Source organism: Cygnus olor, chromosome 28 (assembly GCF_009769625.2).
Source record: "Cygnus olor isolate bCygOlo1 chromosome 28, bCygOlo1.pri.v2, whole genome shotgun sequence".
Classification (NCBI taxonomy): Eukaryota; Metazoa; Chordata; class Aves; order Anseriformes; family Anatidae; genus Cygnus; species Cygnus olor.
The window spans coordinates 968,368-984,774 of record NC_049196.1 but is presented as its reverse complement, the minus strand read 5'-3'; the positions used below and the strand labels follow the sequence as shown (position 1 = coordinate 984,774).

At 58.7% G+C, this 16,407-nt stretch overlaps 1 protein-coding gene across 1 annotated transcript; it reads right to left on the bottom strand.

Moving 5' to 3' along the window:
• Positions 1–6,792: 6,792 nt before the first annotated feature.
• On the bottom strand, positions 6,793–15,784 carry LOC121060786 (large proline-rich protein BAG6-like). Its single transcript, XM_040538892.1, has 4 exons — positions 15,651–15,784; positions 11,540–11,609; positions 7,763–7,886; positions 6,793–7,084 (listed from the first exon to the last, which is right to left on the bottom strand). Exons 1-4 carry the CDS (start codon positions 15,667–15,669, stop codon positions 6,800–6,802), a joined length of 498 nt encoding a protein of 165 aa, XP_040394826.1. The 5' UTR covers positions 15,670–15,784; the 3' UTR covers positions 6,793–6,799.
• Positions 15,785–16,407: the final 623 nt, after the last annotated feature.

The following is a 16,407-nucleotide window of genomic DNA, read 5'->3' as shown; positions in this document are numbered from 1 at the left end:
GGGCTCGCGACCGCAGTGGCCTTGGGGGACGGGACGGGGATTTTTGGGTGGCTTCTCCGTTTTCTTCCCTTTTTTTTTTTAAAAAAAATTTTTTTTTTTTTTTTTTTGCTCCCCCCCTCTCTCATTGAGGCAGGGTCGGGATCGGCGCGGGAGAGCGCCCGAAGCGACGCGGGAGGCTCCGGGTGCGGGGCCAGGCAAAGGGAGAGGTGTGGACTATTTATAAAAATAAAATAAAACCTATATTATATCCTAATTTCCTCTCACTCCCTTGAGCGACCAAATGGTGTATCCTCATTAATGTTTTTAATGTTTTTCCTTATTGTCGGTGAGCCAACAAGCTCCTTCGCTCCGACTCATAGGCTGGTTTCTTGTTTTATTTTATTTTATTTATTTTATTTTATTTTATTTCATTTCATTTCATTTCATTTCATTTCATTTTGTATTTATTTCATTTTAATTTAATTTATTTTAATTTGTATTTATTTCATTTTATTTATTTTATTTCATTTCATTTTATTTTACTTTATTGCATTTCATTTCATTTTTTCCCTTTTTTTTCCACTTAAAAAAAAATAACCCAACACCTTTTTTTTTTTTCCTTTCCTTGGCACTGGAGCTGGCAGTGATGCTCACTGAACGCGTGCCAGCGTCGCTCCGGCGCCGTGCCCCTCCCCGGGTGGGATGGGGTGACCCCAGTCTCATCCCAGTGCAGCCCCGTCCTTCCCAGTATGGTCCCCTTCTGCTCCCAGTATGCCCCATCTCCCCAGTATGACCCCGTTAGGGTCCCCCAGAATGGTCCCAGCGCACCTGCAGTCTGATTTCAGTATTCTCCCCGGTCTGGTCCCATTATGCCCCCAGTCTGGTCCCACGGCAGCCCCAGTCTGACCCTGATGTGGCCCCAGTCTGATCCCAGTACGCCCCCATCTTTTCCCAGTATTTGCCCCAGTTTGATCCCAGTATTCTCCCAACCCTGATCCTGTTACAGACTCCCATTTTAACCCACTGCAGCCCTAGTCTGATACCAGTACAGCCCTCACGCTCATCCCAGTATTCTCCTTGGCCAATCCCAGTATGCCCCCAGCATGGTCCTAGTATAGTCCTCAGTTTCATCCCAGTATACCCCCAGCTCTATCCCAGTGTGCCCCCAGTGTGATCCCAGTACGCCCCCAGCCCGCTCCCAGTGCAGCCCAGTCTGCAGGGTCCCCTCGGGCTGTGGCGATGCCCATGTGGAGACGCTGATGTTTTATTACAGGTCTTTAAAAGCCCATTAGAGAAAAGTCAAAAATGGCCTTTTCAAACCGAAGGACATGGGCCCAGCTGCATGTGACCCTTCTATAAATAACGTCCGGGGGGCGGGGGGGGAATATTTTAGGCAAACACCGCGCGGGGCTGAGTTACGGGCGGCTGAGCACCAGGAAAAGGGGCGCTGGGCTTCCTGCGAGGGCGAGCTGGAAAAGGCCACAGGGAAAAGTTACTGCGGGGTGGGCTCGCCCCCTCGGCCGGGGCTCGGTGTGGCGAATCAGCCCGGCTCGGTGAGGATTTGTGCTAAAAAAAAAACAAAAAAACAAATTGCATCGCCGGGGAGGGAGCGCCGCGGATGCAGAAGCCGTTGGGCGAAGGCATCGTTTCAGATGATGGGCAGAGCCGTCACTCAAAGTCAATCAGAGACGGGGAGGGTCGGCGCGGGGAGCCAAGTCTGGGGGGGTTGGTGGTGGAAATTAAAAATAATAAAAAAAAAAAAAAAAAAAAAAAGCCACTTTTAAGCAGCCGAGTGCCGTGAGAGCAGCGTGGGGGGTGGGCGCAGCCGTTTTGCACATCACGATGCAGCCTTCCCGGCTCGTTTTTTTTTCCCCTTTTTTTTTTTTCTTTTTTTCTTTTTTTCCCCTAATAATGGATAATATGTCCAGGGAAGGTATGAAATTGCTGCCTCTTTTTATCCACCTGGGGCTGGTTCAATTCCCTTTTTCCCCCGGTGCCTCGTCTATTTGCATGGAAAAGCGGCGCGCCCGTGTCCGCCTGTCCGCCCGTCCGTACCCCCATCTGCCCCGTGCATGCACCTAACGTCCAGGTGCACCCTCGGCACAGATGTCCTCCACCCCTGGCAGTGCTGCAACTTGCATAAAAAGACATGGGAACACGCGTGCACACACGTGCACGCGCGCACACACCCATCCACATGCATGCACACATGTGCAAAGCCATGCACGTCCATGCAAAGCCGTGGGCATGCATGCAATCCCTGCACACAAACTTGTGCACACCCATGCACATGCATTCACACCCATGCATAGCCATGCACACCCGTGCACACTCCCACACCAGTCACCCCCCTCGATTCCCCTCCCCGCGAGGCCGGAGCCGCGCCGACGGCTTCTAATTTTAACTAATTGGAGACGATCCAACAGCGCGGCGAGGGGTGTGTGTGTGTGTGGGGGGGAGCAGATAAATTTCTCGATGGATCGATTAAGTGGCTGCTTGGCTGCCGTTAGCTCAGCGCCCGGCTCCGGCGCCCGGCCGGGACGGCCGCCGCAGCCCGCTCCCCATTTGGCCGCGCCGACTGCCGGCTCCATCTGCCGCGGCGCTGCCCGGCTGTCGGAGGGATCCGCGAGGTGCGAACCGCTTGGCAGGACAATCTGGGAATCGGGGGCCTCGTGGCAGTTGTGCGAGGGGCGGCCAAGCTCCCTCGCGAAGGCCGTGCAAACCCGGCGCCGGGCGTGCGCGCGCCGCCACGCACGTTGCGTGCACGTGCATGCCGCATGTGTGCCCCCACGTGCACGTGCGCGCGTGGCGGTGCCGGGGATCGATAATTGGGAGGTAAGTTTGCGGTCAGTAGCCAGATGCTATGCGCAGGGGCTGCCACGGGGAGCCTATGTGCACGGCTCCTTAACCCCTTCCCAGCCAGGAGCGGGTCCCTGCCGCAGCGACACTTCCCTGGGACGCGGAGCCTCCGTCCCTTCGGGCCTGGCATCCCCATGGGAGCACAGCAGGGGGGGACTTTTGGTGCCGGGGGGGCTCAGGCAGCACCCAGGGGCTCAGCACCCCGCATGCTGGGCTCTGAGGAGTGCCAGCAGCCTGTGCCCACCCAGCAGCAGCCCGCCTTGCTCTGGGGAAACTGAGGCACGGCTGGGGATGGGGCAGCCGCGTCTCCCCCCCTCCAGCTCCACTCCCCTCCCGGCTCTCAGCCCTGCTCGGGGAGAACTCGTCAAGGTCGCCTCGGTGCCAGGAGCTAATTTACAGTGCTGACATTAAGGCACCACACAAAATCCGGCACCCAGGCGCTCGGGTGGCGTATATACGACAGGAGGATTTATCGGCCTGCACGCAGGCAGGGGCTCTCCATGGGACCGGCAGCAGCCCCCGGAGCAGCCCCCGGGGTGCCCGTGCTGCTCCCCAGCTCCCTACAGTGGGCCTGGGGGTCCTCATGGGCTGGATCCAGCCCCCTGGCACATAGTGGGGTCACTTCCCAGATCCCCACCCTGGGAAATGCCCCACTTATCCTTATCCCCATCCCTAGCCTCATCCCATCTCCATCTCCATCTCCATCTCCATCTCCATCTCCATCTCCATCTCCATCTCCATCTCCATCTCCATCTCTGTCTGTCTCTGTCCTCAACCCTGTTCCCATCCCTGTTCCCATTCCCATTCCCATTCCCATTCCATCTTCGTTCTAATCCTCATCCTTTCCCCATTACCATTCATTCCCATCCTCATCCTCATCCCCATACTCATTCCAATCCCAATCCCTATTCCTGTTCCCAGCCCCACATTCATCCTCATCCTCATCCTCATCCTCATCCTCTTCCTCTTCCTCTTCCTCATCCATCTTCCTCCCATCCTCATCCTCATCCTCATCCTCATCCTCATTCTCATCCTCATCCTCATCCTCATCCATCTTCCTCCCATCCTCATCCTCAACGCTCCTCTGGTCTTATCCTCATCCTTATCCTTACCCTCATCCCCATCCCACCCCATCCCACCCATCCCTGACCCTATCCCTTTTCCCATCCCCATCCCGTTATCTGGGGGGGTGCCGCCAGGCCCCAACACACCCCTTGACCTCCTGTGGCAGCACCAGGGGACGTTCAGCTCTGTCTTTTGCCATGCCACGTTGCCACCAGCCCCCTGTGCTGCACTGCTGGGGAAACTGAGGCACACACAGCTCTGAGCCGGGCACTCGGAGGAACTGGGGGGGCCCAGCCACGCACCAGAGGGGTCTCCACCACCTCCAAGCCTTCGGTGGCTCTGAACCCACCCGGCAAGGGGAGGCAAGGGCTGCGTGGATTTGGTGGCAGGTTGCGGTGCCGCCGGCAGCTCTGTAAAACCTGCCACTCTGCCGGGTCTAATTGTATGGGAGGTATTCCCGCGAGGCAGGGAGAACGCCCTCCGCAAAAATATGAAGACTTTGTAAAATCGAATTGACAAGAGAATAATAAGGGTTCGATGCCAAGCCGCCTGCGAGGGAGCGGCAGACTCGGGGAGTCTCCGGCACAAAGGGAACAATCCCGCGCCGGCGGCAGGGATCGGCCGGGATGGAGCGGGGCCAAGCGCGGCTGGGGCCGGGGTCAGGAGCGAGGTGGTGGTGGAGGGCGATTGGATTTGGGACCCGTCCTTGGGGAGCGGGGGAACCCAGCCCAACCCTTGTATCAGACACTAGAGAATCCACCACGACGCCACCGGCAGACCGGCAGCGAGGTCTCCTTCCCAGGGAGTGGCCGTCTGGGGCTATGCGGCCCCATTTCTGGGGCTGAAGCAGGGGGGGGAGCGAGGGATTTCACACCCCCAAGGTCTCCCCCCGCAGACCCCGCTGGTTTCTAACGAGCTTAATTCCCTGTTGAGTCAACACCATGCTCCAGCACCCCCGGCCCCGACCCCAAAGCCACCCCGCCGGGACGTCCCCGTCCCTTTAGGGGGGGGTTGCGGTAAAGAAATGTCCCCTTCCACCTCCCGGTCCCCCTCTGTGCCTCAGTTTCCCCACCAGCCCCATCCACGAGCCATGGGGATGGGGGGAGCACCCATGCCGGGCCCAAAAATAAAAGGTGCCCCGGCCCCTTCTTGGCACCGCTTTCCCTTTCCTCATTAGCCGGGTGCTTCGTTAGGCTCGGTGCCCTGTTGGGATGTCCCGGCCGGGTGCGAGGCCGGGCTCCGGGAGGCTCGGCGGGCGCTGGAGGCCATCCGTCATCTGGAAAAGCGCAGCACTCTCTCCCGCAGCCGTCCCTTCCCGTAAGCGCTCATTAATTAATGCCAAATCGCCCCGCGATTACAGGACGCGGAAATCAAATGACTTCATTGTGATTAAGGTTTATTGCCGCCGGGGAGCGACAGGACGAAGAATCATTTGCCACTTATTGGAAAGGGCCGCGGGGATCGTGCGCCGCTGCCGTGCCGGAGGGACGGAGCCACCCGGGGGGGCCACCGGGCACCCGTCCCCTCCGCCCCGCTGTCCCCTGCACGGGGAGGTGGCACCCTGGGGACACCGAGGGCGGTGATGCTGCTTGGGGTGGAAATGGCCCCGTAGGATACGGGGACACAGGGTGGCTTTGCCATGCCGTGGCACCGGTGCTGAGCCCGGTGGCACCGCGGAGCACGTCCCCGGCACCGGGGACGCCGTTTGGAGAGTGGCTGTTTTCTTACCGCGACCCCCAAAACTCGCCCCCAGGGACTTGGCGCAGGAGCCGGGGTGGGATTTGCCGTGGCACCGCGGGGAGGAGGACGTCGGGGTCCCCCTTCCCCAGCACAAGGGAAGGGAGAACGCAGCCCCGGCCCTGCTCATTAAAACCCTTTTCTTCCCGCTTTGATCGCCACGGACGGGGTCAGCGCAGGCGGCGGCGGCGGCACCCGTGGCCGGGGCTGCCGAAACGGCGACCGCCGGAGGGGGGGCCCGTCCCCGAACCGGTGCCCCCCACCCCCTCGGCTCAACGCGGGCCCGCATGAAAAGCCGGGACCTGGTCAGGTTAGCGGAGGAAAAAGGATACTCGGCTTTACAGTAACGCGCACTATAGAGCCACTGTTTCAGCGCTGACCCCCCGGGTCAGAGGTGAAGGGTTTCCCAGGAGTGTCTTTGAAGAGAGCCATCTTTGATGAGAAAAGAGCCTCTATACAGATGTCTCATAATTACCATGAGAATGTGGAGCACATGGCGGCCGCGCTGGCCCCAAAGGGAGCTTTAATGGAATGTCATTAAAACGCCCCGTTCCGAGGCTTCTCTCCCCGCTCGCCCCACTTTAACCTCTTCCAGGCTCGTTCCCCCGCCGAGCCGCGCGCCCGGAGCCGGGTGTCCCCGCGCCGCAGGGGCTGGGGGTGCTCGGGGTGGCCGCCGGGGTCTGGTGGCATCGGCGTGGGCGCGAGGAGGCCGGGTCCTCCGGAGCCCGGCAGAGGCTGCGTGCCACACGCCGTGTGCCCCATGGGTGTGCCCCATGCGACGTCCCTGGCCCCGAGGTGCTTCGGCACCCTCCGGCCCTCCCAGAGCGGTGCTGGGCGCTGATCGCCCTTCCCGAGCCCCGCGGAGGTGAGGAGGGGCAGCCCGGTGCGCGGCGAGGCTGAAGGCTTCCCCTCTTCCTCGCCTCGAGCACGGCAGGAATTTCCCTGCTGCCTTTTCCCAACATGCACCAAAATCCTTGGGGAATCGGGAGGAAACGCCAACCCCGGCACAGCTCCCGTCCCAAAAATTCAACCAGGGCCTCCCTGCTGACGTTGCGGGTCCCCACAGGGAGGCCGGGCTCCTCCGCCCCTGCCCTTGGCCTTCCACCCTCCCCGGCTGCCTCCACGTGATAAATTGCCGCTAATAAATCCGGCCACGGGGCTAATATATCTGTAATCCGCCTTTGATACACTCGGGGAGCGGTGTCGAGGGCAGCGGCAGCCCCGGCGCGAGGCGCGGGGTTAATCTCCGTGAAATCGCCCCCGCAGCCCCGCTATTATCCGCGGGGCCAGGGGCACGGGGCGCACTGAGGCGGCCGGTCCTTGTGGGTTTTGGTCCCTTTTCCCCTTCGCTCCAGCCACCGGCACATCTTTGGGGTCCTCGGGGACGTCTCAAGGTGGCTTCCCGGCCGGGGAGTGATCCGGGGCTGATGACACCAACACGCAGCTGAAACGGGACAAAAAAACAGAGACTGGAGAACGCTGTGTAAAGGGTCGTGGTGGGAAAAATACCCAACTTGGGGGCAGTCAGAGGCTTTCTCTCAAGGGCTGTGGGATTTTTTTTTAGGGCAGGGAAGAGGCAAAAAATGATTTAAGGTGGAAAAGCTCATTTTGATCATTTCAAATTCGCCCTTCGTGGCTCGGCAGGGAGACACGGGCTGTCCCCTCCATGGGAACGGGGTCGGAGCCCCAGCGGGGGAGAGATGGGGATGAACGGGGAAAGGGATGGAAGGGAAGGGGAGAGCTGGAGAGAGGGAGGGAGAGATGGAGAAGGAGGAAGGGATGGAGGAGGAAGGGATGGAGAGAGGGAGAAAGGGATGGAGGGAGGGAGAAAGGGATGGAGAGGGAGGGAAGGAGGGAGGGAAGGAAGGATGGAGGGATAGAGGGAGGGAGGGAGGGAGGCATGCATGGAGGGCCAGATTTGGGGCCGGGGGGGTGGATGGGCAGCACCTCAGCCCTGCAGAGCCAGGACATTCCAGGCTTGAGGCCACCTCGGCACAGCCCCAGGCCCCATCCAGCTCGGCCGAGGCTTCCTGCTGGAAGCGGGCTTGTGCCCCCGATGCAATCCACCCACCCCACTTGCCTCACCTCTCCTGTTCCCCGCAGTCCCTCGGGGCTGAGGTACCTGCATGCAGCCCTGCGGAGGCAGCCGTGGCGGACGGCGCTGGAGGCCGGGGGAGGCTCGGTCCCTGGGAGGGGGCGTGCGGCGTCCTGCAGCTTTGTACACGGGGACGGCCGGGAAACCATTTCTAAGGGAAAAAGATACATATATATATATATATATATATATAAAGAAAAAAAAGTGGTGTCTTGACTGAGGAAACGTCCCCATTAGACACCCTGCAGCAGCGTGGCTCCCGGCCCCCTTCCATTGTCAGAGAAAGGTCAGCCCCTGACTAGTTAGTTATCATTAGCTAAGGCCAATTTAATCACAGCGATCGTGTATAAATCACCACGGACAGACAGGGCACTTTCCTCCCTCCCGCCTCCCCGGCTCAAAGGTTGACAAATCTCCCGGCCGTCTCCCCCCAGCCCCGCTGGCTGCCCAAGGGCCTTGGCCGCCCGGCCAAATATTAAAGGACGCGGTAAATCACCGGGGCGCTGCCCATCCATCAGCCTGTCAGCCTGAAGATCAGGGTCACGGGTACGAAAGATCAGGGGCCGGGCGGGAATGGCAGCGGGTCAGGCGCGGGGACGCGGGGTCGAGGCGGGAGGGACGGGGAGGCCGAAGGCAGCACGGCCGCGGCCGGATCCTGCCCGGCTCAGCTCCCCCAGCACCACAGCCGCCACCGTGCCGGGCGATGCTGCAGGTGGGAATTAAAGGCAGGGGTGTAAATCGGGGGCTGGATGGGAAAGGAGAGGTCCAGCCGGCTCCGTGGCCACCCCATACAGCTCCTGAGGGATGCTCGGGGCTCAGGATGGAGCCGGACCAGGCGCCCAACTTTTTCTCGCCTCCCTCCCTCTCCACCTTCCTTTTCTCCCCCCCCCCCCCCCCTTTCTTTTTTTCCCCTTTTCTCCCCCCCCCCCTTTTTTTTTTTTATTTCAATCTAATTGAAGGGGGGGGGGGGAGTGGAAGATAAGAGCTGCCAGGGCTAATTACACCTCATTATTCCAAAGGATCTCTCACGCCTCACTTCTCCTCAAACGCCGGCAAAAGCGAGGGGGAGGGGGACGGCTATTAAGGGAAAAGCCTGGTGGAAAACAAAGTTGGTTAATTCACACGGTGCGGCTGTGTGGGGGCTCCCCTCCGCCCCCCGGGGCGCTGCGCCGGGCTCGCCCCGCCGTGGGGCCGCTGCTGGTGGGGCTGAGCGGGGCTGGGGGGCCCGGTGCGGACAGAGCCCAGCTTTGGGATGGTTTTGGGGTGCTCAGAGACGTCAAGGCCACGTCCTTGGGTGTCCCCAGCTGGACTTAGCCCGGTTTGATTGCGGGGTTTTGCAGCAGGTGCTGGGGATGTCGCCGGCTCGCTCCGTGCCTCGGTTTCCTCGGCTGTGCGGGGGAAACCCCCAAGTCCTGTAAGTTCCATAAAGACCCTGCAGAAAACCCCACACAGCCCCAAACGAACAGGACAGCTCCGTTAGGGGGACCTTTGGGTACAATCGAGCCCAACCGCCCCATCTCCTCAGGGCTAGCCACAAGTTAAAGCCTAACATCGAGGGCATTTTCCTGTGGGACACCGACAGGCAATGGGGCACCGACTTCACCAGAGGCAGGCTGAGGGAATTTCTCTCAGCGTCCAGCCTGAACCTTCCCGGCGTGGCTTTGTTGAGCCCAAATTAACCCCCAAATCCTTTTGGAGACCTCTTACGGGGTGGGGTGGGGGCGCGGAGGCTGAATTTTTTCAGCATTCCCCTCTCCCCAGCAATTTCCCTGTCTCTGTACGCACCTCCCAGCTCTTAAATCCCTTCCATGGTGTAGCTGGCCACGGGTGAGAGATCGCAACTGCCCCGGCAGCTCCAGCCCAAAAAAGAGAGGGGAAAACTTCCCTTCTGGTAGAGACGGGGACGGGAGCATCGCCGCGGGCACCTGGGCTGCTCCCCACGCCGCCCGTGTCCCACAGGGCTCAGCCTGCAAGGCCCTGATGTCCCAGCACGCCGGGGAGCTCCGTGCCAGCCGGCGAGGGCAGATTTGTGCGATTTCATTTGGGGTTTGACCCGGGAGCTGCACACGGCAGGGTGGCGATGCAGCAAATTTTTAATCAGGGTGCTGAGCACCAAAAAAACGATGCTTTGCACAGCAGCGAAGGGCGACGTGGCAGCAAACACCCTCCGCTTCCCAAGGCGGCAGCAGCAGCAGCACCCACGGCCACGTGCAGCGGCGAGGCTGAGAACGGGCTCTGCCTACCTCATCCCCCTGGTTTGGGAAAAGCTCCGGCGGTGACAGGTCCCCCCTAAACCTGCCACAGGTCTGCACCTCCTCTCCGACACGTTTCCTCCACCAAAGCACACGCCTGCTCGGCCCCCCCATCTGCGAGGCTGCTGGTCTGGGCTCAACCAGCAATCACAAACATTTCCATTTTGTGTTGCAAGACACGTTAAGGCTCGTGGGAATCAACCTGCCGGACTTTTCACTAGGATGAGGCAGGTCCCGAAAAGTTTTTGCGCATGGGATAACGTCTGAGGGACGAGGCTCAGCGTGGCTGGACTCGGGGTGGATGGGGAGAAATTGGGATTTCAAGAGGCACCCGCGAGCACTGCGCGATGGCTGGGACCCTCCTGCCCTGTCCCCACGCTGTGCAGAGGCCACATCTGGGATTAATCCATCCCTGTTGGGTACCGCGGAGCGTGGGCACCCCGATAATTCCCCGATTTCCCCCCGTGAACCCTTCCCTAGCCACCTTGCCCACGGCTGTGCTACGCCAGCTGGGTCTTCTCTCCCGCCCCAGCGCTATTCTGGTGGTCCCACTTTCTAGCTGGGTATCCCGTCCCGTGGGAGACGTAAGGATAATTCAGATAATTCAAGTAATTTAGATAATTGCTGCCGCTCTGGAAGCAGAAGGTGGCCACTTCTGCTGCCCACAAGCCCTCCCCGTCCTCGTGTTTTGTGACCCAAAAGTCCTGACACCTTTTATTTAAATCAAGGAGGGCTAAATCCATCTCTTTGTTCTGTTTAAAAATCAAAAAGGCCCCAAAGTAACCTTTAGCTAAAGCCAGAGAAGTTGATTATAGGAAATCTATAAAATTTCTATAAAATAAGGACATGAATACATCACTTCTGCGGGGCTGGGGGAACGTCCTCTGAATTTACAAAGAGGAGCAGTGGCTCAGAGCAGGCGGTTTGAGGATGCCACCAGCCTGAAGCCGAGTCTCTTGCCAGGTATTTTTAGTGCTGCATTTAGAGATAATAAAAAATGGAAAAAAAAAAAAGAGAGAGAATAAACCCTCTTCTTTTCAAAGTGCAGATATTTATCTGCAGCCTCCACATCCCCCTGAATAGCCACTGACTGCAGGAGCGCTCTTTCGTGCCTGTTTTTCTAAGCACAAAAGCAGGGAGAAGTGGGAAAAGGAATTAAAGCGGGGAAAGCTGATCACAACCCCTCCGCTGCTGGCACAGCTTCAGAGCAGAGGGGACCCGAACCCACAGCACCCCTGCGTGGGAAGTAGCTGCTTCCCAAGCGAGGAATTCGGATGCCTGGTTGGAGAATAAAGGAAACCAGGAGGATCCTGCACGAGCGTCCTGCGGGTTCGGGCTCTCCCTTTCCTCCAGCTGCCTCCTTTCTTTGCAGAGCCGCCCAACCTCGCTGGTAATCCTCCCCAGAAATGTGAGCGAGTCCTTTTTTTCCCCAGAAAAGACCTCAAAGCGGCAGCTCGCTTCTCCCCGCTCCCTGTCGGAGCTTGCCGATGCCGCGGCGTTAAGCCCGGCTTTGGCAGAGCGATGTGATTGCCAGAAATTATTTAAAACCCACCTTGCTGGACCGCAGCCTCTCCCCTCTGAGCCGGCCCGGAGCGAGGAGCCCTTGTCAGACCCGGCGAGCACTGAGCAGGAAAACGAATGAACAAGCAAACAAATTAGGAAGGAAAGATTACCGTCAATATTGCGTCGGTCTCAAGTTCATTAATTTGTGGTTTAAAAGGCTCAGAGCGGTGTTAAACCAACCTCATCTGTGCCGTGTTGCTGACACCTTTGTGCCTGTAACGCCACATCGCAGAGCTGCTTTTATCCCCAGGAATTTATTTTTCCTCCCTGTTGCTACAGCCCAAGCCAAAATCCAACCTCGATTAGGCTAGCACGAGGGTGCCTTTTAAAAAAATTCCCCCTCGGAGCTTTGAGCTGCCGAAGTTTGAGAAAAAAAAAAAAGATAAATAAAATGAACGGGGAGAGAGCAGGGAGAGCAGAGCTTGCTCTGGACTTTTTGGTTAGCTTTTTCCCCCAAACGCGGGGCACGGCTGCCAGCCGAAGTTCTGCAGCCCGCGGCTTCCCCGGCCTCCCTCGGGTGCTCCCGGCTTTAACTTTTCCCTTTGCAACAGCCGAGAGCATTTTGTGCAAAGGCCGGGGCCGCTCTGCCCGTTCCTCGAAGGAAAAAGCAGTGAGTCCTTCAGCGAAAGCCCGGCGTGCCTCCGCGGCTATCTTGGAAAGGAGCATAAAAGATACTTGCAGATTAATACTATTAAGTAGGATTTAAAAAAAATAAAGCAATTGAGGCTGGATAATGCCCTACATAACAAACCAGCTCTATTCTCCGGCTCCTGGAAGGTCCTTGTGTGCCCAGGGGTATTTAGCATGTCTTTGACAAAGCTGAAGGATTTGTATTGAAGTCGCGCTTTAGGATTCGGGTCCCTCACTGGCGCTGGACTTTGTGTGCGCTCATTTACACCTGCGGAACACGCAGCGCTGGAAAACGCCCCAAAGTTGGCTTCTTACCGGCCGCAGGCGGCCACACAGGCGGTGCGAGCCGGGAACGCCGCGGCTCCGGGGCTCAGCACCGCATCCTGCACCCACGGCGCACACGGGAAGGGGACGGAGCAGCTGTGGCGGGTGCTGTGCCATCATCCCCTGCCGACGAGGGGATTCTCCTGGTAGAAGCCCACTTGCTTAAAATTTCAAGCGCGTTTCATACCCCATTTCTTTCCCCCAGGAGCCGGCGGAGGCTCTGCAAAGTGTGATTGCTGCCCCAACTTCCCTGCGGCTGCAAATCGACGTGGCTGGGAAGGCAGCAAACAGTGGGGTGCAACCAGTGCAGGGGCACTTCCAGCCTGACCCTCCTGCCCCGACAGCCCTGGGCTGGGGGCTTCCTCCCCTGCCCACGGCGCCTGCATGGTCACACTGCCCTGCTCCCGAAACCCGGGACCCGATTCAGGGCCCCAAACCCGGGACCCGATTCAGGGCCCCGAAAAGAAAAGGGGCTTTGGCGCAAATACATTCAAAGCCGCAGGAGGTTCTTTGTGGGGTCCCCCCAAAAATAGATTCGGGAAAGCCCCTTTGTGTCTCTTCGCTGTTTTCTTTTCAGGCTGTGCTAATTGTTTTGCTTGAGAAGGGGACTTCCCAAATATTTTCGGTGGCAAACACTCCAGCCGGCAAAGTCAGCCCGAATTCACACTTCTCAGCAGCTCAGGGAACTTTTCCTCTGCCCCCAGGTAGCCCTAAGCCAGACTCGCTTTCCTTGTCCTGCAAAAATAACATTTGTTCTTACGCCAGGTCAATATTTCCTCCCGAAATCCCATTTTTCAATCCTTCATTCCATTTTCCTGACAGGATTTGTTTTGTGGTCATAGGACAATATATTTACCACGCTTTGTTATTGTCCCTTTTCTGGAGGAGCTGATTGCATTAAAATCTCTCACAAAGACAAAAACAAGCAGATGATTAATTCAAACACAACGCAACCTCTTCGGCGGCGTTTCTTTTACAAGATACCTGCTCTCAGGGCAGCTGTTGAAACGCACTTGAACCAAAATGCATTGAGCATGGCTCAGGCCACCACCTAACTCCACAAAATTTACTCTCTGCAACACTTTCCACGCTCAGCGCCTTCATGGAGGTGTGTGCGAAGATGGGAAGGAATTACAGAGTGCAAATACAGAGCGTGGAGTTTGCACCTGGGAAGATTTCCGTGGCAAACTCGGTGTCCTTGGGGCAGATTTTGGCTCAGCCACCCAAGGGTCCGGCGCTGCGTCGCCTTTAGCAAGTGTCGCCAGCAACGGGGGGATTTCTGGGCTCGGGTTTGGGACCACCACAAAAACCAGGCGGCATCCCCCGGGGAAATAAAACCCAACAGAGCCTAAGCTGCGGGCTGGAGACAGCGATGGGCAGAGGAAGCAAGGGAAAACCAGCCGCGATGCCACGGGGGGAAGCTCTCTGGGCTGGGATCCCAACCTGCCGCGGCGAATGCCGGCTCGGGCTGCGCCCTGTGCTGCTGGGCATGGGGCTGTCCCCTCTTTTTGCTTTTTCACCACGTTTTTCCTATTTTAAAGAAGCTGAGTGAAAACTTCAGCTGAAGGTGGCTGCATCGGGCTGGGTGCATCAGGGACGGCTCCTTCGACGCCGGCCTTTTTGCCCCCCACACCGGAGGAGCCGCTGGGATGAAACAGGAGCGAGGGTGAACCCGTAGGGATGCATGGCCAGGAGCCACTGCGGTATCACCCTCGGGGTCTGCCTGGGGGAAAAAGCCTCGTAGGACAGCTCCAGGCTGTCCCACCAGAAGGTCAGCATGTGTTTATTCTAGATTTTTAATTCCTCCCCCAAACTGGCCACCACCAGGTGAAAAGATGCCCAGATGGGACGGGCACGACCCAGCCCTCGCGCATCCTGGGGCAGGGGGGGCTGCAGCCCCCTGGGAGCACCCCCTGGCACCCGGCTGGGGCCAGCAGCGTCCCAGCACCTCGCCACACCTCCACCCATCGCTTCAGCATTTGTGGCTCCACTTTGGGCTGATTTTCCTCGTTCTGAGGGCGCCCATTTCCCGCGGCGCCTGTGCCTATCACAACGTTGGCGGCCACCGGGACCCATTTTCATTCCCCTCACAAAGAGGCACATGGCTGCTTTTTCTCTCTTCCCCTCGGTTTGCAGTGTGGGGATCAACACGGCCTCCTCCAGCCTCTCCAGAGCTGACTTCACCATCCCCTAAAACACAATTTATTTGTTTGCCCGAGCCCCTGACCTTGGCAAAAGTTTGGCGAAGGAAAAGAGACGGGGCGAGCGTCAGCAGCGGGCAGGCCCGTGAGCGGCACTGACGGACGAGTCTATTAAATTAAAAAAAAAAAAACACCACCAGCCCTGCACCATTACGCCAGAGGGGCAGGTTTGTGTGGATGAGCCAGGTCGAGCCCGGCTTTTCTGCATTAACCCATCGCTGCCCTGCCCCACGGACAAAGGAAACGGTGCTGGTCCCCCACCCCTGCACCCCAAACCCCAGCACGGCCGCTGCCAAAACGAAAATCCTACTTGCTGCATTATTGTTGTCATTATTATTTCCGAAAATAGGAGAAAACAGGAGGCAGCAGAAAATCGCAGCTGGGATTCAAACAATTAAAAGTTGGCGAGGCGGCGGCGAGCGGCCGCAGCGTGAGCGCTGCCGGGCTCCGACCGCGCCCGCAGCATCGCGCCGGGACCGGGGGTGCTGGGGTCACCCGGGGGTGCCGAATTTCCTGCATGAGGAGGGGGCTCCGGGGGGTTTTGGGGGCTGCCGTGGGAGGCAGGCAGCTGCGCTTTGCCTCCGGAGCCCCGCTCGCAGCTCCCGGCAGGGTTTTGCCAGCAAAGCCGAAGCGACAGCATCGGATGCTGTTCATTCCTATGCAGCTGGGCTGGGAGCACTCCCTTTCCACCCCCCCCCCCCAGCTGGAGATTAAAGACATTTTAGTTGGAAATAGAGACAGAAAAAGCGCATTTCCCCCCTCCAAACATTGCTTTTTTTTTTTTTTTTTTTTTTTAATCCCTAGCTGCAAAAAGGAGAGCGAAAGCAAGCCGACCGCGCTGCCAAACCCTGCGCTGACCCTTAGTTAAGCACGGAGACCAATTACCCATTCCTCTCTCGTTTTGCCTCTCTCGAAGCAGCCCCGCCGGCCCCAGCAGTGCCTTACCCCGGCAGCTCCTGCACATCCAGGTCCCGATGTCGCCTGCAAAAGCGCTGACCGATTTGCATAGCAGTGCCGGCGAGCCGGACTGGTTCGAGGGGACAGAGGCAGCCTTTCCAGGCCCTGAATGGCTTTGTGGAAAAAAAAAAAAAAAAAAAAAAAAAAAAAACCCACAACCCAACCCTCTAATCTCTGGGGATTCACGCCTTTCCCCGTGCTCCGGGTCGGATTCGGAGCCCCGTTTGCTGCCAGCGAGCTCCGAGAGCGCTCGAGCAGAGCACGGCACTCGAGGCTGCCTGGTTTTAGGGCAAACTGCAAAGCTCGGCAGGGGCGAAGCGGGCGCACCCCGCTTTCAGAGGCACCTGATGGGCAGCACGCAACGGGGCCGGGGCTGGTGCCCCGCTGCAGGGACCACAGATGTCAGGGGAGGTGGTTGGGACGGAGCGCCCCGTGCCACACGGCTGGGTGACGGCGGTGCGGTGACGGCGAGCGGCACCCGTGCTGCGGACGTGCCCAGCGCCCCAGGCGAGCGCAGGGGCAGGGGGTGCCTCGAAAACCCACGCGTGCTCCTGGGCTGCACTCACACGCCTTGCACACGCCGTGCCCACGCTCGCACGCACCTTGCACACACTGTGTCCACACTCACACCCCTTGCACACCCCGTGCCCACGCTCTCACGCGCCTCACGCCCAAGGGTTTCGGTTGCCTGCTCCGAAGCGCAGCTCGGCAGGGCAGTGGGGGCACTGGGAGCCCCCCCGTTTCT

What these genes read in the sequence shown, in the direction of transcription:
- LOC121060786 (XM_040538892.1), bottom strand. An exon ending in AGAGGCTGCGGTCCAGCAAG is followed by an intron (nt 7,887 to 11,539) that starts GTGGGTTTTAAA and finishes TTTTTCCCTTAG; the next exon opens with AAATGGTTTCCCGGCCGTCC. An exon ending in CTCCGCAGGGCTGCATGCAG is followed by an intron (nt 7,085 to 7,762) that starts GTACCTCAGCCC and finishes GTCCCGTTTCAG; the next exon opens with CTGCGTGTTGGTGTCATCAG.